At 48.7% G+C, this 21,683-nt stretch overlaps 1 protein-coding gene across 4 annotated transcripts in view; it reads right to left on the bottom strand.

The window, feature by feature from the left end:
- RPH3A (rabphilin 3A) overlaps positions 1 to 21,683 on the bottom strand; it is a 248,797-nt gene that overhangs the window by 14,631 nt on the left and 212,483 nt on the right. For all 4 annotated transcript variants that reach the window (XM_019805962.2, XM_019805961.2, XM_034639199.1 and 1 more), the window contains 10 exons: positions 21,103 to 21,189; positions 20,413 to 20,578; positions 17,262 to 17,300; positions 17,002 to 17,154; positions 11,680 to 11,766; positions 9,934 to 9,996; positions 8,691 to 8,930; positions 6,181 to 6,260; positions 3,393 to 3,467; positions 1,834 to 1,943 (listed from right to left, as the gene is read on the bottom strand). In XM_019805962.2, coding sequence (XP_019661521.1) covers positions 1,834 to 1,943; positions 3,393 to 3,467; positions 6,181 to 6,260; positions 8,691 to 8,930; positions 9,934 to 9,996; positions 11,680 to 11,766; positions 17,002 to 17,154; positions 17,262 to 17,300; positions 20,413 to 20,578; positions 21,103 to 21,189 — 1,100 coding nt within the window. The remainder of the gene's footprint in view (positions 1 to 1,833; positions 1,944 to 3,392; positions 3,468 to 6,180; positions 6,261 to 8,690; positions 8,931 to 9,933; positions 9,997 to 11,679; positions 11,767 to 17,001; positions 17,155 to 17,261; positions 17,301 to 20,412; positions 20,579 to 21,102; positions 21,190 to 21,683) is intronic.

Below are 21,683 nucleotides of genomic sequence, written 5' to 3'. Positions count from 1 at the left end.
CCAGTGCGTTCACTTTGTAAAGACTCATCAATCTGTACAGTTTTATGTGCACGTTTTTCTAAATGGCTGTTACCCTGCCATAAAAACGTTTACTTAAAATAATACTGTAGCTGGCGGGAATGTACGTGGAACAGCCAATTTGAAAAGCGGTTTGTACGGCTTGTAAAAACAAAACAAAACAAAAACATCTACTATGATCCAACAAACGCTCCCTTCGGCTTCTAGCCTAAGGAGACACTAGGATGTACAGAAGGAAGCGTAAAGGATGCTCGTTGCAACTTTGTCAAAGGGAGAAGCTGGAAACAGGACACTGTAGGCAGGACGCTGGCTGAATAAACTGATAAACATTTACATAAAATTTAAAACAGGCCAGGGGCGCCTGGGTGGCTCAGTCGGTTAAGCGTCTGACTCTTGATTTCAGGGCAGGTCATGATCTCAGGGCTGTGAGTTCGAGCCCCGTGTTGGGCTCCGCGCTCAGTGGGGCACCTGCTTGAGATTCTCTCTCTCTCTCTCTCTCTCCCTCTGCTCCTCCCTGCTGCTCATTCTCTCTCTCTCTCTAAAATAAATAAATAAGTCCTTAAAAGATTTAAAAACATGCCAGACAATACCATCATTGTTTATAGATGCATAAGCATGTAGCTGAAGTAGAAAACGCGCTTGGGAATGACACCCACAAACTTCAGTGCGGCGTTTAGCCCCGAGGGGGAAAGAAGAGAGGAGGGGATGGGAGTATAGGCAAGGAGCTTCAATCTGCATCCGCAATGCTTTCTTTCTTGGAAATAGTAATTAAAACAGCCAAAGCGCAAACAGCCAAATATGAAGGTTTTCTAAAAGACTGAGTGTTGCGTTTGCGGATGTTTGTTTTATTATGTTGATATACTTTTCTGTACATTTGTAATATTTAATCATACAACATTTAAAAAAAATTTAATTTTTATTTGAAAAATAAACCATTCTGTGTAATACTCTGAAGCAGTCAAGCGTGAGGCAGACCTGAATGTCTTCCCACGGCTGTAACCCCAAGATACAGTGTTAAGAAAAGGGGAAGTTCCAGGGGCGCCTGGGTGGCATAGCGGTTAAGCGTCTGCCTTCGGCTCAGGGCGTGATCCCGGTGTTATGGGATCGAGCCCCACATCAGGCTCCTCTGCTATGAGCCTGCTTCTTCCTCTCCCACTCCCCCTGCTTGTGTTCCCTCTCNAAAAGATTTTATTTATTTATTTGAGAGAGTGAGAGAGAGAGGAGAGGGAGTGAGCAGTGGGGAGGGGCAGAGGGAGAGGAAGAAGCAGGCTCCCCGCTGAGCAGGGACCCCTGACACGGGGCTCGACCCCAGGTCCCCGGGATCATGACCCGAGCCGAAGGCAGACGCTTAGCCGACTGAGCCACCCAGGAGCCCTGGGGACTAACATTTAAAAGCAGTTTTGCCTTCTCTATAATTTTTTTTTGACAAGAAAAGTGTATTTTCTTATTGCTTACATAATTAAAAATGCAGTTTAACAAAACACTGCAGAAGAATATAAAATGGCATCAATACACCAAGAGAGGCTGATTAATTATTAGAATGGTCCATTTTTAAAATACTTAATTTTATAAGACACGTTTGCACACATAGATAAATACATGCACACACAACCTGAACGTCTAGACACCAAGATGTTCACAGTCTTGTTTATCTGTATTTTCAAAAGTTTCTACCAGAAACATATGTTTGTAGAAGTAAAAAAGAAAGAAAAACCTAGGCAGATATGTTTTCAAGAGTGGCCTCTGGCAGCTGCGTGTCTCAGCCTGTCCAGCCTCAGCCCCAGCCCCCTCTCCGCCCACCCGCCCAGCAGGTACCTGAGGGTCTTCCTCTGCATGTCCTCGTCTGTGATGCCATGATAGACAAGGGTCTCATTCCAGACAGGGTTCCGGGTGTTCCGCAGAGTTTTTGTACGGAGCTTGTTGGACTACAGCCCAGAGAGATGGACAGACACCTGCCTTGGTGGGAAGCCAGCCCTGCAGCCCCATCCTTTGGGTTGACTTGGGGTAGGTGGGTGGGTGATATAGGAGTCCACTCCCCTTACGAGTGTCCAGGGGCTCAGTTGCTCGCAAATGCGTGCTCTCAATGAGTGGAGGGCATCCCCAATGCTGGCTGCAGGCATCGTCAATGCTGGACCCTGGGCCACCCCTTCCTCCATGTGCTGTGCCCTCTCTTTGAACTTTCCATTAAGATTAGAAAGCATGAGAAAAATATACGATTTATAGGCCAAAAAGGCAGAAATAAAGGGTCACTCACTTATAGGCAGTGAAAACACAATTTCTGGGGGGCATTGAAATGGTTTCTTCTGTCTCCCCAGACAGTATACTCCATGCCTGAAAGTCCTTTGGGGACAAGGTTTTCATTTTACTCTAAGAAAGACAGCTAAAAATACACTATATCCAGAAGAGGTGGCCTGGTAGCAAATCTAATTCATACTAACATGTAAACGACTCACCGGACGCTTTGACAAAGCAAGTTTGGATTCAGGCGTGAGCAAAGAAAGAGTCTCAAGGAGAAGCAAATGTCACTGGGGGGCTAGAATGAGTAGTGGCCAATCATTTCACAGTTTGGCCATGGCCAGGGAGGGACTCTCCTTTCTTAATCCAAACAAAGAAAAGAGTGAGAGACAGTGTGCGTGTGATTGCAGACACGTGTGTCCTCTTTGTGTTATGGGGCATTTCATACTTGCAGAAATTCTTAACAGCCATTTTCCCAAGATCATGCCACCAAGTGTACAGTCACCCTTGTTTTTGGGACACACATGTCAAATTAATACAACACAGCAGAAAATAAAATCCAAGAAAGCACGCTTTCATTTCTAGCCATGTGCTCTGAGTGGGTCCCTCCAGAGAGGAGAGTTAACTCCATTGGCCTTCGCCAGAGCAAGGTGGTGATATGCAGGTGAGCGAGCTGGGAGGGAGAGAAAGGCGGGCGGGGCAGCAGTGCATTTTCACTTCATAACAAACACTTTCTCAAGTGCTTAGCACTGCAGCCTGGAGATAGCTTATTCATTCCTCTTGAGAGAGGATAAGTGTTTGGTTGGGACATAAAGTGAGGGGGGGTGGTGAGACATGGTCAGCACTGGGGAGCCACTGAAGGTATTTGGGCAGGTGGATGGCATAATCGGGGCTTCCACTTCTCTCCTGGCCCCCAGCAGCTCCCTGGATCCCACATTTTTGGGTTGGAGAAATGGGCAGAGCGCCTGTCCCTCCTGGTCTACCCCCCATCCCTTACCTCTTGCAAGGACTTTGCCATTCAGGGAGGAGGGGGGTTTGGGGCCAGATAGGGGGGCTATTTTAGGCTCTGAGCTGGGAACGTTGGGTGCCTGCCAGGGCCCATGTGCCCAGCCTGCCGAGAGGCCCAGGCCATATGGTACCTTGCTGGCTCCCGGCAGGAGATGCAGCTTAACGTAGGGATCAGCCAAGCCGTTGGAATCCATGGGCTTCAGGCCCTGCAAGAGAAAAGGCAACAGCATGAGGGCCTTGGGAGGGCCTGGCACTCAACTGTCACAGGCAATGGGCACAGCCCCTGGCATCTGTCCTGCCCACCAGTCAACCCTTGCACTTCTTCCAAAGACAGAGAAGGGACATGAAGTATCTTGGGAAGAATGCCGGCATCAGGCAAACAGGGTTTGGAGCCTGGCCATGTCACTTCCCTGCTGTGTGACTTTTGGCAAGTTCCTTAACCTCTCTGAGCCTCATTTTCCTCATCTGTCAAACGGGATAATAGTATCTGCGGTAACACTTACATGTAGTTATACATGTGCCCATGTGAAGTGCTGGGCACAGAGCCTGGCCCACAGTGACCACTGCATCAATGCTGGACTGTTATTCCTAGCATGGAAGGAAATGTTCCAGAACAAGAAGGATGGGAGAGAAGGAGAAGCTGGGGAAAGGGGACCTGAGTTCTGGCTCTGGCCCCTGTACTCATTTCTGAGACCTCAGTTTTTCCATCCATAAAATGGGGATCACAATGTCTGTCCAGCCCCCCCCCCTGGGCTTGAATGAGGCTCAAGTGAGACACCGTGGGGGAAGGGAGTTTGTCTGGGGTAGGAATTAAATTGGGCTTGCTAATATGAGCAACCTCAAATTCCTGGGGCCCAGACATACTCTGTCCATCTTCCTATGCCAGGGCTGGGCAGGTGTCCCACCTCTGGGCTTCCACTGTCCCCTTTCACAGCACTAATCCCAAAGCCACAAATCTCTGTGGGCCTCAGTTTCCCCATCTGTTCCATGGGGCTGATTGCAGCCCCGGTTCATGGGGTCCTTGGGGGATTAAATGAGACCTCACCTGTGAAGGGTGAACTCTGGGCCTGGCACTAGTGAGTGTGGACAATAGGGAGAAGGTGCCACAAAGTGGGGGGCAAGGGGAAAAGCTCGTAGAGTAGGCTTGTGGGTAAAAGCACAGGTTCTTGAGCTGGACTGCATGGGTTCAAATCCCAGCTCTGCCACTTCCTGCCTTTGTGATTTGGGCAAGTCACTTAATCTCCCTGTACCTCAGTTTTGCCGTCTGTCAAATGGGAATGATGATAGAACCTGTGAAGATTAAGTGGAATGAAATCACCGTGGAAAGCCCGGGAGGGTGTATAATACTCAGGAAATGTCACAGCCATGGTTTCTTGGCCATTTCCCTGACGTGAGTCCATGAGGGTAGGGCCGGTTCTTGGCCACGCTAGGACCATGCATTTAGGGCAGTGCCCGTACAGAGTCAGCATTTGATGAACGTTTCAGGAATGACTACTGGGATTGCAAGGCCGCAAATTGGCAGACGCTATGCTTTTAAAATCTGAATTTGAACATCTTTGTTTGGGGCCTGCTCACGCCAAAAGCTACTTTTTTTTTTTTTTTTTTTTTAAAGATTTTATTTATTTATTCAACAGAGACAGAGACAGCCAGTGAGAGAGGGAACACAAGCAGGGGGGAGTGGGAGAGGAAGAAGCAGGCTCATAGCAGAGGAGCCTGATGTGGGGCTCGATCCCGTAACGCCGGGATCACGCCCTGAGCCGAAGGCAGACGCTTAACCGCTGTGCCACCCAGGTGCCCCCAAAAGCTACTTTTTTTACCAAAGTTTACCAAAGCTACTCCCACAGCCGAACATCTCACACATTTTGCTCATCTCCGTCACCTGCCCAGCCCGAGCATGTGAACTTTCTGTATCCTGTCTCGAGGGGGCTGTAATGGTGTGGCTTCCACCCATTTCTGGAGCTGAAGGAGGGGACTGAATGGGCAGAGAGCGAAACCATTACATCTGGATGCAAATCCAGCTCCATCCCTACCAGCTGTGTAACCTCAGGCTTTACCTTTCTGAGACTCAGTTTCCCCATTTGTACAACGGGGCTAATAATGATCCCGACCTCTGAGGTCCCCAGGAAGACGAACGGGGCTAATGAATGCGCTTACCTCACTGTGCTCTTGGGGCATGTAAGTGCTTGCTGCAGTGACTACAAGACAGGTGCTCAGCGAGACCTGCCTAAGACGTGCCCTGGGCGTGTTGATCCAGGAGCCGTGGTAAGTGTTAGCCTCGCTTATCATCCAAACGAGTGAAAAGGGGAGCTTTTAATTATTCCTGCAAGGTCGTGGGCATGGCTAAGGACTGTCCTGGGCCAGTGAGAATGTGTGGCCGCCTTACACTTCATACTCAGTCATCCTTATGGGAGAGGCACATTATTATCCCGGATTTACACCCCAGTCAGTTACTTTCTGGGATAGGCACTGGCATCGTCTAGCTCGCCTGGGGTCTCCAGTAGAGTTGGCTCGCTCCCCCTGGAGCCCGCAGCAGGGAGATGTCCTAGTATCTGCAACAATGGGGCCCCTGCCCCCGCTTCAGGCCGCTGTTCCAGCCTGCCAGGCACGGAGCGGAAGGAGCCATTAGGTGAGCCTGTCAGCCGTCAGTCAGGCTGTCATCGCCGCCAGGCAGCCCCTCTGCTTCAGTCCCCTCCCGCACACTTCAGCTCTGCCCTTGAAGTTCTGCCCTTGAAGCTCGGTGAAACCCCCCTGGGACACCCCTGAAGGAAGTCGTCTAAAGGAAACGTCCCTGGCTAATTCTTGCCCCTTTCTATCAATTGTCACTGTCACAGATAGACAGGCCTGGTCACCCAAGCCATCCCCAAGCCCCCTAGACATGCCAGAGCATCCGCGTGGTCCCCAGCTTGGCCTCTCACTCACCTTGGCTTTTATCATGGTGCAGTGCAGGGAGCTGTTGTCCTGGTCGTACAGCAGGCTGAACTCCAGGGCCCCCAGGGTGGCTGAAGGGGGCAGAGGCAGGAACCAAGAGAACATTCTTCAGTCATCCAACAAACATTTCCTGAGCGCTTACTATGTGCCCAGTCTGCGCTAGGTATTGAGCCTACAGAGGGGAAGACTCGGTCCCCGCTCTGGACGCCCCATCCTGGTGACCCTCCTGTCCTTCGGAGCCCTCAGCACACCTGCGATCACTTAACCGAGTGTGCATTTGCCTAGTTAATGACTTCCCGTCCTGCTAGATTGAGAGTGCCCTGAGGGCAAGGGCTGTGACTGTCTCTCTCGTTCCCCGCTCGTTCCCCACTGGGCGCAGTACAGGGCACACAGTCGGTGCTCACTTACTCCCCTAGAGGAAGAAATAAGTCTGAGCATTGAGTTGCCTCTGCCTGGGATACTCTTCCTCTAGGTCCTCGCATGGCTGTGTCTTCGCATTAGCCACATCTTGGTTTAAATGTCACCTCCTCCCTCCCTGATCACTCCATCTAGAAGCAGTCACCCTCGCGGTCATTGTCCTATTTTATTTCCTGCTCCATTCGAAATGAACTCATTGGCATGTTAACCATTCCTCGACACTAGAATGTTAGTTCCATTAGCTCAGTCATTTTGGCTGGTGTTCTTTTGCTTTTGTTTTGCCACGGTGTCCCTAGCACCTACAAGAGCTTGGAGCACATAGTATGTGTTTAATAAAATACGTGTCCGCTCCAGAGATGAGTGCATGAGTGAGTGAGCAGTATATAGTTGGATACAGTGATAGGCTTGCTGTAAATCACCGGGGACAGCTTGTAATAGGGACAGATACAAGCTGGGAAGGATCTTCCAGGTATGGCGGGTCAGTGAAGAGACACTTAAGGCAGAAGGAAGGAGCAGAGAATGCTGTTCAGAAGTTACTGGTGCGCAGAAGGCAGAAAGGTGGGCTAAGTACAGCACATTTCCAGAGCAGAAGCAGCCCGTGGCTCACAAGGTGGCCGTGGACTCCCCGCTCTCCTTCCCCCAGACGGCACGCCCAGGACCCGTGGGAGAGCACAGCTTCTGTTTCATCCTGGTCATCTATGATTGACCGTCAGCCCCTCCACTCACTGGTGGTGTGAGCGTGGCCAGGTCCCTGAAGCTCTCAGAGCCTCAGTCTCCCTATCTGTGAAACGGGATTAGAGAAGCACCTATTCCCAGGCCCAGTGGAAAGACTAAATGAGCATGTGCACACACCACACTTAGAAAAAGTGCCCGGCACAAGAGAAGTGCTCGGCGGGTGTTGACTTTTAGTACTTCTGATGAGCAAACTAACGTGATAATAATGCCTCTTGCGTGTTCAGCACTACGTGATGATAACGATGGCCAGTTTATGAAGCATTTCCCCAGGAGGTACCTCAGTTTACCCTCCCGAGCTCTGTGTGGGAGGCAGTATTCACTTTCCATTTTACATCAAGGAGAGGTGACACGATGGGCCAAAGCCAGGCCACTGATTATGACCGTGGGTCTATATCTTCTGTGTGTGTCCTGTCTGTCCATCTGACCAGGAGCTCTTGGAACGCCTCCAACCCCACCACACATATTAGATCCAGATACTCGTCCATCCATGTCTCCCGCCAGCTCACAAAGGCCACCCCGGTTCTCCCTTGCTGCTCAGACACACCCAGGATAAGTGGCACTGGTGTATGCATGTGTGCGTGTGTCCCTAGGACTTTGGGTCTGAGTGGGCAAGGCCCAGAACAGGCACTTTACAAGTCATTGAAGGGATGGATGCAGGAGGAAATGCCTAGGAATTTTTAAATTCTGGTTAAGAAATTACTTGTAGAAGATATACATTGAAGAGGTTCAGAGGCTATTAAAATATCTATCTATCTATCGAAGTGAAATGCTGGGTCATATCATACTTCTGTCATATGATACTTCCTGTTGAGGAACCAGCAAACTGAACATCTGAACATCGCAAATATAGTCGAACTGTACTCTTTAAAATGATTTCAATGGTAACTTTGATGTTACATATTTATCACAATAAAAATATACATAGCACCGGGGCACCTGGGTGGCACAACGGTTAAGCGTCTGCCTTCGGCTCAGGGAGTGATCCTGGCGTTATGGGATCGAGCCCCACATCAGGCTCCTCTGCTGTGAGCCTGCTTCTTCCTCTCCCACTCCCCCTGCTTGTGTTCCCTCTCTCGCTGGCTGTCTCTATCTCTGTNGCCGAAGGCAGAAGTTTAACCGCTGTGCCACCCAGGTGCCCCATAAATAAAATCTTTAAAAAAATATATACATAGCACCTATTCTTTAGAAAGCTGATCTTGTTTTGTGAATTGAGTAACACAAATCTGTATCTTTATAACTTGGTTAATACGTTTGTTAGGCTTGGCATATTGGGGGGCTGTTCCTCTCTCCCCGGGGATGACATCCCAAAGTGACTCTCCCTAGACACTCCTCCCATAAGTGCCACCTACTTGCTTCATCCGAATCGTAGCTGTTGGCTTCTTCCTCCTCCTCCTCCGGGGGTGGGGGCTGGCGGACAGGGGCCGTGGCAGGCTGGGGGGCAGCAGCAGACGCTTGGGAATAGGGGCCTGGTGGGGGGCCCGCTCGGTCCTCCCTGGCTCCAGCTGCTGAGTAGCCCCCAACTCCCCCCGTTCTCTCCTCCCGGGCCGGGGCAGCGGCCCCGGCATAGCCAGAATCGCCGGGAGCCACTTCTGCAGGGGAGATGGGGAGAGGGCAGGAAAGAGGCAGCTGAGTCTGTGTGTCACGAGAGCAGCAACTGCTGCAGCATTACTACTAGTGATGAGCTCCTACTGTATACCAGGTGCTCGGCAAGCCTCGTACCAGAACCACCCCAGCCCCGCCACGGAGGATCACCATGTCCAGCTGCCTGGGGGTGGGGAGGTACATCACGTTATTCACTGGTTCTCTGAATGTCGCCTTTGTCAAAACCACCCAGGGAAGCTTGCAAAAATGCAGGTTCTCGGGCCCCATTTAACAAGTCCCAGGGGCTGATCTGGAGGCAGGCAAAACAGACCTCATGGGGGTACTGATCAGTGGTGTGGGCTCTGCAGCCAGGGGGCCTGGGTTTGAATCTCTGCTGTGTGACCTGGGGCAAGTTACTTAATGTCTCTGAGCCTCAGTTTCCTCACATGTAGCATGGGAATTATAATACCTGAGGGCGCTCAAAACTAGTAGCTGTCGCTTTAAAAATCATCTACTACATGGACTGCACTGAGAACAGTCCCCGGTGAGCTAGAAAGCGGCGAGGAAGCCATAGCTCCAGTAACTGATGACGAGGCAGACACATCATAGAGAAGAGTCCCTGTCACTCAGCACGACCTTAACCCATTCCAGGCCACGTGCTAAGGTTTCATATGCCTTAGTTTGTTGAATACTCCCATCAATTCTGTGAGGTTATTCCTATTTTAGGGATAAGGAAACAGAGGCTCAGGGAAGGTAAGTGACTTGACAGCTGGGAAGTAAAGGAGCCCGGATTTGAATCCAGGCAGTCAGTGCTCTTAACCACTGTAGTGCTGTCCTTGTCTATCTAGCTAATCTTAGTGAGGACTATGCAGAGTTTTGGAATTAGGGAGGCCCCTTAGAGCTCATCCGATGGCTCGCTGGGTGCAGAGGGGGCGAAGGTCTGGCAGCCCCTGCTCTCTCACAGGAAGAGAGGTGCCCACGGGACAGGTATGGAAAGAAAGGAACACTTGCCTGGTCTCTGATCTGGAAAGCGTCCTGCTGGCCCAGAGCTGGGTTTGCTGCCTCCTGGAGGCCCTGAATGGGGAAACAGAGAGGGATTCGCATCATTTGGGTGTTCTTTCCTACCCCCTCCCCATTTCAGGAGTGTAAACACAGGCCTGGGGGCAGCAGGTGATGGGCAGAGGTACCCAGGGATGTAGGAATGGTCCCACTGGGGGACTCTGAGTTCAGAAAGACCTGGGTTCAAGCCCCAGTGCTTCCTTCCTGGGCCTCAGCTTCCTCCTCTGTGAAATGGGGATGGCTCTACCTGCTCTTTGCTTTCCACCGGCTGTTACGAAGTTGATGAACGAATGGAGTAAGAATTATTTGTAAGGTGATAGGAGTGTTTATGCCTTGAGTCCACCATCGCTATGGGGTCATTCTTGGTCCAGTGGATTCTTTACAACTACATTTCCCAAAGCGTGGGGTGCAGGGGAGAGCCAAGGGAGGGGCTTGGAATAATGTTCAACCACATAGCAAGAAAGTCATTTCAGTTCCCACTGCCTGTCAATACCGACTCCAGCATGGTAACATCTCATTTAGGTGCTTCATCTCTAACACCTCTCCAACTTTTGTGAATTTCCCTTTTGAGCAGAAAAGAACAGGCCCCGGGCTCAGAACCTTCAGCAGGCCAGCATACTGAGAATCGCACTGCACTGCTTTATTTTCATTGCATTAATTTTTATAATCACCCCCTGCGGTGGGTGGAATTGTATTCCCCAAAGGATGCTAAGTTCTAACCCCCAGTCCCTGTGAATGTGACCCCCAGTCCCTGTGAATGTGACCTCATGTGGAAAGACCCTCTCAAAGAGGGTCTTTGAGAAGATCAAGTAAGGATGAGGTCATCAGGGTGGACCTTAATGCCATACGACTATATCCTTACAAAGAAGGAGAACTTTGGACATGGAGACGTACATAGAAGGAACACGATGTGAAGGCACGGGGAGAATGCCACCAACGGGCCAGGAAGGCATGGGCCACCAGAAGCTAGGAGAGAGGGTGGAGGGCATTGTCCCTGACAGCCTTCTGGGGAAGCCAGCCCTGCCAGCCCCTTGATTTTGGACTTTTGGCCTTCAGAACTGTGAGACTATAAATATCTGTTCTTTCAGGCCACTCGGTGTGTGGCACTTTGTTATCTTTAGGGCATGGAATACTGGTTTCTCCTTTATGCCATTATCACAGGTTTCTCTTAAATAGACAAAATGTTAATTGCACCGATCAGGCATTACTCCTATTGTTTTATGCAACCCATATTTGTATAGATTTTCCCATATTACCCATCTCTTTGGTCACCATTTCTTCCTGACTCTCACACTGCTGTTCTGGGAGCATGTGCCCCCAGCAATTCCTTGAGACAGAGTCTGGGATAGCAAGTTCTCTCGGTTACGTTTTTCAAGTGAATCAATGGGAAGAAAGATGTGAAAAAGTAAGAGGGCAGGTGGTAGGTGCACGAGGTAAGGGCCGTGGGAGGGAGTGACAGTGCCTGTGGCGGGACAGCAAGGAACGAAGAAGCCCTGTCAACGCGGGTGGGTCCGTTGCTCCGTCTCACCCGTGCCCCGCTTCCCCACCCAGAGGATTACTCGTTCTGAGGGTCTTCGCAGAGCTGAGGGTTTGGTAGTGGCTGTGGCTTTGCAGAAAGCCGGGCGGGCTCTGCAGGCAAGGATGGGAGGCAGCAGGGTCCCAACTGAGTGACAGTCTGGGTGGGCGGGCGGCAGGTACCTGACTGCCCAGGCTGAGGCGGTGCTGGGCTCTGCATGGCAGCAGGAGCAGGTCTGGAGGCCTGCACAGAGTTGGCCCGTCGCAAACCTGTAGGGGAAAGGAAAGAGTTTATTGTGCTCTGCGAGCAGGTACCCGCACATGCGCACACAGACTGGAAGCAGGAGAAAGCCTGGAACCGGTCAGCCGGCACGATGCAATGGCTTCTGGGTTTGAACTGATTGCAGGCCCCGACACTCTCAGCTCCTCTAGACCCTGTCCTCCCCTCCGTGTCTTCTCTCTGTGCAACACTCAGAACCGCTATGCGGGTCACAGTGGCAACACGGGGGTCGAAAAGCAAAGGTTTCGTGATGTTGCCTCCACCTGTGTGACCTTGCACAAGTGACCTGTCCTCTCTGGGTCTCAGTCTCCTCATCTGTGAAATGGGGATAATAGTACCTACCTCCTAGGGTTGTGCTGGAGAGGCTATGATACAATACAAGCAAAGGGCTCAGAACAGCACCTGGCATGGAGCAAACACTAAATGTTATTATTGAATCTGGTCTCTATCTGCACAGGGACCTAGCTCTGCGTCCAGCTTCTTGTATAAGCTGTGTGGCTTTGGACTGGTCATTCACCCTCTCTGAACCTCAGATGTCTCATGGAGGGAACAACCCTATCTACCGGATAATAACGAGTTAATGTTTATTTAATGCTTACATGTTCCATGTTTCAGGGACTTTACATATAAGAACTTATTTCACCTCTATACCCCATGAAGTGGGTGCTGTATTATCTCCAGTTTACAAATGGGGAAGCTGGACTCAGAGGGCTAAGGAGCTCACTTAATGTCTCCTTACTGGTTAGTGGCAGAGCCAGGGTTTGAATTCAGGCCTTTGGTCTCTGGAGTCTGCCAGAGACCATCAGATGCTACTGTCTCCTGCACAGCTACTGGGGGATCAAAGGGGATAATGTACACAGCAGTTCCTGGCATCCAGAAGGTATGACATTCCTGGAAGAAAGCCCCGTCCTCTCTCATTTCACTGGGCTGGATCCCACCTTTCCTGAATTCAGCTCTTTGTCACTGGAGAGATGCTTGAATGCTAATGACAAAAGGTGCTTTGCCACCTCTGGCTGGGGGCTTACCAAGCCCTATGGGTCCTGCAGTAGCACTGTGGTTTGTTCATTTGGGTCCTTGTTCATTCATTCATTCATTCATTCACTCACTTGCTCATTCAACAAGTGTTCACTGAATGTCTACCAAGTGCCAATCCCTAGGCAATGATGGACAAAAACCATCTTAATTCCTCCAAGAGTGCACGGCCCAGTCCAAAGAAGGAGATAGACACTGAAATAATGAGCTTATGAAATAGCAGTAACAGCCAACATCCACTGAGTTCGTCAGATGTGCCAGGCCGTGAGCACCATCTCCTAGAACCCTCACAACTCGATGTCACGTGTGATATTACAGTCCCCATTTTGCAGGTGAGAAAATGGCAGTTATGTGTGCCTGAGGTCAGTCCAGAAACCCTGTCCTTAGCTATTATGTTACACCTGCCCCTGGAGGTAGAAAGTGAATAATCATGCACCCTGGGCCCCCCACGTGCCAGGCTCTGCTCCGAGATCTTTACAAGCACCACTGTGAGGTTTAGGGTCACTTAACCCTTTAGCGCAACCCCATGAGATACGACTGATTACTGTCATTCTTTCCATTTTACAATATATGAAAGCCTGGTGTCTTGATCTGTAAAATGGGAATGCACAGCTGGTAGGTGGAGAGCTGAGATCTGACCCCACACGGTCTTTGTTCTGGTGTTTGTGCCCTTGACACTGAACTGAAATGGGCACAGAGGTAAATAAGTAACATCGCGGGGGATGGAGGCAAGAGGCGACCTTTGGCTGGGGGGATGGGGACAGCTTCCTGGCGCAGGCGGCCTTTGGACTTGGAGTTTAGGTGTACCAACATGAAAGGGATATCGCTGCCCAGACGACCTCTGTAGCCTAAAGAAAAGTCGGGATGATTTTGGTTTATTTCACGGCACTAACTCCAAGTCCCAGACCTGCGGGCACTGGGAGGTGTTAGTATTACTGAACGGGGAAACGCAGAGCTGACTTGATTCTTGTTGACGATCTGGGGCCTGAGTTGCAAGTCATCCTCAGCACTTCTGATGGAATTCCCTGTGGGGCTTAGGCTGGTCATCACTGAGGGCTGCCGGCATGACTGAGCCTTTTATTACACAGCAAGGGCATCTGGGCTCCAGCGGATCAGGAAGGGTGGCAATCATACCTTCTGCAGATGGCATAAAGAGGGTAGCACAGACATGTCTGTGTTTTAGGGCACCAGACCCCTCTGAATAACCTCAATGCCACCAGATAGGATTTGAGTTGCCATACCTGTGCGATGTGTGAATGATATAAAAATACAAGACGCTGGTCCTTCCTCTGCTCAATGTCCTTCTGTGGCTCCCTAGCACCTTCAGCAAAACATCCAAACTCATTTATCTAACTTTTCAGGCTCTTGAGCAATGTTTCTCAAACTTTGGCGTTCATGGAAATCACCTGAGGAATTTGCTTAAGAAGTGCAGAGTCTAGGTCCTGACCCCAGAGATTCTGATTTAGTAGGTCTGGAATGGGGCAGGGGAACCAGTGCTTTTAATACACACCCACGGTACATGGATCTGCTGATACCCTGTCTTTACTGCTCTCCCAGGGAAAGAGATTCTGGCTTTAATATGCTTTAGATGGTGACAAGCACTAATTAGAGCTGGGTGTCAGTACTCTGGGAACTCAGAGGAGGGAGCAAGTAACCCAGCTCAAGGTGGAGCAGGTGGCTGCTAGAAGCTTCACAGATGGCAGTAACATTTACACTGACTCTCGAGGGACAGGGGGTCAAATCTGGCTCAGGAATGTTGTATGACTGTCTTTTTCCTCAAGAGGCAAAATAATACAGAAGCTAAAAGCACAGGCTTCGTATACAAAAGTTAACTAAAAATAGGTCACAGAGGGGGGGCCTGGGTGGCTCAGTCGGTTGAGCATCTGACTCTTGGTTTCGGCTCAGGTCATGATCTCAGGGTCGTGAGATTGAGATTCTCTCTCTCCCTCTGCCCCTCCCCACTGCATGCTCTCTCTCTCTAAAATAAATAAATAATAAATCTTTGGATGACTGAATATGACTCCCAAAGCACAGAAAATAAAAGATAAAAAAACTGGACTCGTCAAAATTAAAAAAAAAACAACTTTTGTGCATGAAAGGACACTATCAATGGGGCGAAAAGGCAACCCTAGGAATGGGAGAAAATATTGACAAATCATAGATCTGGAAAGGGGTTAATATCCAGAATATATAAAGAACTCCCGTAACTCGACAATAATAAAACAAACATCCCAATTAAAAAATGGGCGAAGGACTTAAACAGACATTTCTCCAAAGAAAATAAACGAATGGCCAATGAGCACATGAGAAGACATTCAACATCACTAATCATGGAGAAAATGGAAATAAAAAACATGGGATACCAGTTCACATGCATTAGGATGGACACACACACACACACACACACACACACTACATGAATGTTGGTGAAAATGTGGAGAAACTGGAACCCTTGTGTATTTCTGGTGAAGCTGATATAGAACCCAGTGCAGGTGGTTCCTAAAAAAATTACGCATAGAATTACCATATGATCCAGGTCTTCCACCTCTAGGCATAGACCCCCCCCCCAAATTAAGAGCAGGGATTCAAACAGATGTTTGCACACCAATGTTCATTACTCACAACAGCCAAAAGGTGGAAACAACCCAAAGGTCCATCAACAGATGAATGGATAAATGAAATGTCTGTCTGTGCAAGGGGATATTATTCAGCCTTAAAAAGGAATTCGGGGATCTGATACATGCCACAACACGAGTGAACCTCAAACACAGGATGCTAAGTGGAAGAAGCCAGTCACAAAAGGCCACGTATTGTGTAATTCCACTTATATGAGATGTCAAGAATAAGCAAATCCATAGTGGTTAGTGGTTACCAGAGGCTGGGGGGGAGGAGATGGGATGCAGAATTATTGTTTAATGGGTAAAAGTTTCAGTTTGGGATGAAATGGTTCTGGAGATAGTGGTGGTGGTTGCATGACAGTGTGAATGCCCTTACTGCCACTGAACTGTATACTTAAAAATAGTTAAAACGATAAACTTAATATTTCGTATATTTTACCATCATTTAAAAAGATGTCTTTAAAAAGCACTATCAATGAACACGTCACCTCTGAAAGAGAAAAACAAGCACAAGCTTTGACATTGGACAGACATGGGTTTAATTTCCATTTGAACCAACGATCAGCTGTGTGACCTAGGGCAAGTGTCATCACTTCTCTGAGCTCAGTTTCCCCATCTGTAAAATGGGAATAATAGAAGTTTTCACGACAGGGTTTGGGGTTGCGACAAGGATGAAATGAGATGATCTACATGAAAAGCTTAGGCCGGCGTCTGGTGCGAGTAAGTGCTCAACAGAGACTCCGTGATGTTGCAGAGCTGAGGATTCTTCTTTTTCTATGAATCTGAATCACAGGTTCATTGGGGGTATGCACAGTGGATTAAGCACAGAGTATGTGCCCAGCTCTCTTGCCGAGAAGAGGGACTACGGGCCTAAGCTACAGACCCACTATTGAGGAAGAGAAGCCAGAAGTCACCATGGGACCTGAATATTCAGCCCATCTAACTTTGGACCCAGTCTCATCCCCTTGCTACAAAGGAAATGAAGCGGCTCCGAGAGCTCCACACAGAAGGCAGGGAGCTTTGATCTCTCCCATCCAGTAGACATTTTTCCCAAAGTCCAGGAAATCAAGGACTCCCACCGGTGGGTACTCTTGACAAATAAATCCCCCGTGAGTGCAGCCAGAGATGCTGGGCACCCAGTGAGCCGAGAGGAGTTATAAGTGACAACCTGGTCATGCCGACCCACCCCATCCTCACGGACAGCAGAGACCACTGGCCAAGAGAACAAAGAACTGCGGTGGGTCTGTGAGAAGGAAGCATCCTGACTTTGCACAAAGGCATGTTGCATTTTCCTCAGGGCTTCCAGGTAGGAAGGTAAAACCCCCTACGTTTTCCTGACATTTGGCATTAGAGCGGGAAATGGATATAACCAAACATATGGCTGTCTAGAGTCAGAATTTTTTCTGAGTTGTCTTTCCTCTATCATAGACTCGAACCAGCATCTAGAATGGAACACGGCATACAGTAGATGCTCAATAAATACTGAATGAATATACGGATTAAAATATTGTCACCCCCATTCCTTTGGATTCTCCTCATCCAGGAAGCCTGTCCGGATTTGCCCATGTCTCCTACCTGCTGGGCTCCGGCTGGAGTCACCGGCAGCCCCACCGTGGCCGTGGTCCCAGCTCTCTGAGTCCTGGCTGGATGAGCTCATGCGTGCCTCAGAGGCCCTGCGCACAGGAGGCCCATAGCTCCCTCGCCCAGGAGCAGAGGCCGGTTCAGGACCTGGAAGGAAAAGCATGCGTTAAATGGAGAAAGGGCAGCAGAGGGATGGGAGAGAAGGATAGAAGGGCTCCTGTCCCCAAATAGAAGACTGAGTCAGCAGAACCTACCTGTCTTCTGACCTGGGCCCCTCCTATCTTCAGTGTCACCTGGAGAGAGAGAGAGAAATAATGGGGAGTCCTTGTTTTACAGTCTCTGGAGAGCCCTCACTTAAGGAGTGCACAAAAGGGCTCAGTGCCACTCTTAGGAACTTTCACAAAATGAACTGGGAGTCCCCTCTCTCAACTTCCCCTGTGAGGCAGCTCCCATTTAGTATTTCACATGATTTCCTTTGAGAGTACAAGCATGTGTGAGCATGCACAAGCTTTAAAAAGAACAAATTGGGGTCATTAGCCAGTGATCTTACAAACTGTTCTAGAATGTTCTCTGTTCACTTGATTTTCCCCAGGACTCACCAGGCATACTCCAACTTAGGTCCTTTTGCGTGTGACATTTCCAAATATTCCATGAGCCCTCTCTACCCTTCCCCCCAAATACCAGCTCCTCATTAAGCCCTTCTGTGGCTATTCCATCCAACACGGAGCCTCTTGGCATGTCTGTCCCTTCACCTGCTTCATCTGTCCTCCATACGCCATCACCACCTGGTATTACGTGGTATTTACCCATGCTGTTTGTTGAGTATCTGTTCCCCCAGGACAATTTTAGCTGCCTGAGGGCAAGGACTTTGTTCCATTTAACACTGTATTTCTAGGGCACAGAAAAGAGCCTAGAACTCACTGGGTATTCAGTAGAGGTTTGTTAAAAGAGTATTGAAAGCTTTTATTATGGGCATAATTCCGAATCTATAATATACATTTCCATCATTCCATTTTAAAAGATGCCTAATATAGCAGGGCGTGGCTGTATCATAATCCATTAAACAATCCCATTAATTAACATTCAGGATTTTCCAGGGGGTTTGCTACCATAAATAATGATACAATAAATATACTCACAGATATATCTGTTTATATTGGTCCTTTTATTGCTGTTAGATCTATTCCCAGAGAGGGATTGTCAGATCAAATGGCACATACACTTCAAATTTTAATAGATTCTGCTGTAACACTTTCCAAAAGGCTGGAGGTGATTTCTAGTCCTACCAACAGTTTGTAAACTAACCATTCCCCCCCACCTCAAAAATTATTACCAATAATTTTTCACGTGTCACTCTGCAATGCTGGTGATGTTACTTCTTTCTAGTGATATGAATGGGTGTTACATCAACCACAGTTTTGGAGTTAATTGCTTTGTCCAGAGTTTATCTAATAAGCTAATTCACATTATTTATGTGTGTGTCTGTTGTCTCTAACATTATGTAATATTGGTCAATATTTATTAAGCACTACATTCCACAAAGCACCTCCCATCTCGTATCTCATTTAATCTTCAAAATAACCCAGTGAGTTATGAACCCAATTTCACAGATGAGGGAAGAGTCTCGGAGGCCCAGGCGACTTGCCCAAGCTCATGTGGCTGGTATGCAGTGGAGCTGGAGCTGAGATTCAGGTCCTCTTGCTCTCAGATGTCCCAGATCTTGACAGTGAGTAGTCTTCTCAGCCTACACGGTGGGGGAGGAGGGGGATGCTTAACCAGGAAGAAGGATGCTCTGGGGGTGACACGGGGGGCTCCTCAGGGACGTGGTGTATATTGAGAATTCAGGAATTCTCTGCAAGGAACAGACATTGCTTGGGCCACATCAGGAAGAAAGAATTTGGTGGACCAGGCACTGTATTGTGCACCGTGAGAAGTCATCTTATGGTAGACATTGTGGGACATTTCAACCTTGGAGACCTTCAACTATAACCTTCCTTTCAGAAACACTGCCGGCACGCAACCGCAGAACTGTCATTCAGACCAGATTTTATCACTTGGTATTAACTGAGATCATTACAAGGGGCTCGTCTGGTCAATCCTACTGGTCTCATCCAATTAAAATATGTCTGTATTGTAGCTGCTTTTTTTCTTCTTTTTACTTTTTTGCCTCTCCCTTTTATCATCATTTTACTAATTAATAATAATACTTGATAAGAGTGATACTATCCATAGCCGTGGTAATTTTCTTTTAGTAATTTCCCTTCCACTCATCTCTCACTTTTAATTAGTACCATTTCAGATACGCTGATGGTTGATAGTAAAGTCGCAGGGACAAGGAAGGCCTTCCCAGCAAGTCTTCCTCAGGCTCCAGGGTGTACTGTGGTGATGGGAGTCTCTGTTTCTAATTTTAATTTCCACCACTGTTGTACCTCTAAATACTCCATCAGGGATGACAATGAAAGCTGTTGGCAGCCTGGCACTGCTGGAGAGTTTCCTGTGCTACCCTCTCTTTTTTAAAAGTTTTTATTTTAATTCCAGTATTATACAACAGTGTTGCCATACTACACGATACAACGGTGTTACCATATCGCACTGTGTGATGCAATAGTGTTACTGTGTTACAGTACACCATGCAGTGCTATATTCATTCCAGATGTACCCATAGAGTGACTCAGCACTTCCACACAACATCCTGTGCTCACCGTGACAAGTGCACTCCTTAATCCCCGTCACCTAGTTCACTCATCCCCTCACTCCTCCCCTCCGGTGACCGTCAGTGTGTGCGCTCTACAGGTAAAAGACTGTATCTTGGTTTCTCTCCCCCTCTCCCTTTGCTCGTTTATTGCTTCTTAAATTCCACATATGAGTGAAATCATATGGTATTTGTCTTTCTCTGACTTATTTGCTTAGCATTCTACTCTCCAGCGCCATCCATGTTGTAGCAAATGGCAAGATGTCATTCTTTTTTATGGCTGAATTATATTCCATTGTGTGTACGTCTATATTTATATCTACCATGTCTTCTGTATTCATTCACCAATTGGTGGACACAGGATGCTTCCATATCTTGGCTATTGTAAATAATGCTGCTATAAACATTGGGGTGCATGTACCCCTTTCAATGAGTGTTTTTGTATTCTTCGGGTAAATACCCAGTAGTGCGATTGCTGGATTGTAGCGTAGCCCTATTTTTAACTTTTTGAGGAAGCTCCATACAGGTTTCCTGCACTACCCTCTCGATAAGGGTTCATGGTGAGCTGTGCATGGGGTCCTAAACCCAAGCCCAGAGGCTGGCTGTCCACCAGCTGGGTGGAAACACAAGACATGATCTCAGGACATCCTCCGGGTAGACCAGTTAGCCAAGATCTGTCCTTGGTCCTAAAAGGAGAAGCTGTTTTGTCCTACCTCGGGTTGGAGCCCGGGCAGCATGCTTGGGCTCAGGGGTGACCTGCTCAGGGGCGGCAGGCTCACTGACAGGCTGTTGGGGCTTGGTCTTCCTTATAGGCATAGGCTGGGGGAGGACTTGTTTGGGGAAGCCCTTGAAGAACCATGCTCCGGAACGCTTCCACACCTAGGGGAAAAGATGGAGAGGATGAAGACAGGGCAGCCAAGCACTAAGAGTCCTGCCTTCACGAGTGCCGGTTTTTCACTTTGCTCCCTGCCCACCATACAGAGCCCATCACAATTCCTGTTTGACTCACACAATAGCCCCAAACACTCAGTAGGCAGGGCCTGAGTATACCCATTTTCTTGATGGAGAAAGCTGAATATCAGAAAGGTGATGAACTGGTATAAAGTTATCCAGCGAGAGAGTGGAAAGACAGTAAGTGGACTCCATGTCTTCCCCCTCTTAAATGTGGTGTGCTCCCTACTTCTAGGAAGAGAAAATTCACGGAAGTGGGAGAAAAGAAATTCACTCAAACATCATAGACTGTTCTGTCAGTGTTCACTGCTGAGCTGGCTCCTTTTTACCAATTCCTTACCAGGCTCCCCAGCCCTCGACTGCCACCCTGTTTCCCTGGTTACAGTGAGGAAGGGGGAGCTGGGCAAACAAGGAAGGGTACCCCCAAAGCCAGACGGGACCAATCCACTCACCTCTCTCTGCTCGATGCAGATTTTGCAGAGCCACACGGGATGTGGGCGGTTATTGGAGGTCTCCACCCCGCACTTGGTGCAGACATTCTGGGGACAAAATACAGCCCAGGCCACACTCAGACATGCCAGGCTCTGAGCCGCCAGTGATTGGGGCAAAGGGGCTGGGAAGGGTGGCAACTGAGCCCCATTCTCTCTTGACGGACATAAAGAGCTTGAACTCTCTCTTTCTCACCTCCCTCCCATGACCAAGGCCAGTTAGGATCAAAGTTCCAATCTGAGTCTTCATCTCCAGTAACAAGACCTGGAGTCACTCCCCGGCACTGAAGGAGTGAATTCTCTTGAGTTCTCCAGGGGTCCCTGTGGGGTCTGAGTTTTCAGCGCCCACACAGGAGAGATCACTCACATGAGTTTTTAAGAGGAGAGGCCACATATTTATTTGTTTATTAATTTATTTCTTCTTTCTTTCCCGCATGAATCTGACATAACCTAGACTATGGCTGTAGGTTCAGTTCTCCAAGGAGAAGAAAGTCACCCGCATAAAGGCCATGACTGTGTGATGGTTTGAACGTTCTACTTTTGCC

This window comes from Ailuropoda melanoleuca, chromosome 12 (assembly GCF_002007445.2).
Source record: "Ailuropoda melanoleuca isolate Jingjing chromosome 12, ASM200744v2, whole genome shotgun sequence".
Taxonomy (NCBI): domain Eukaryota; kingdom Metazoa; phylum Chordata; class Mammalia; order Carnivora; family Ursidae; genus Ailuropoda; species Ailuropoda melanoleuca.
Note: the sequence above shows the minus strand (reverse complement) of the source record. Positions and strands in the feature narration are given on the sequence as shown.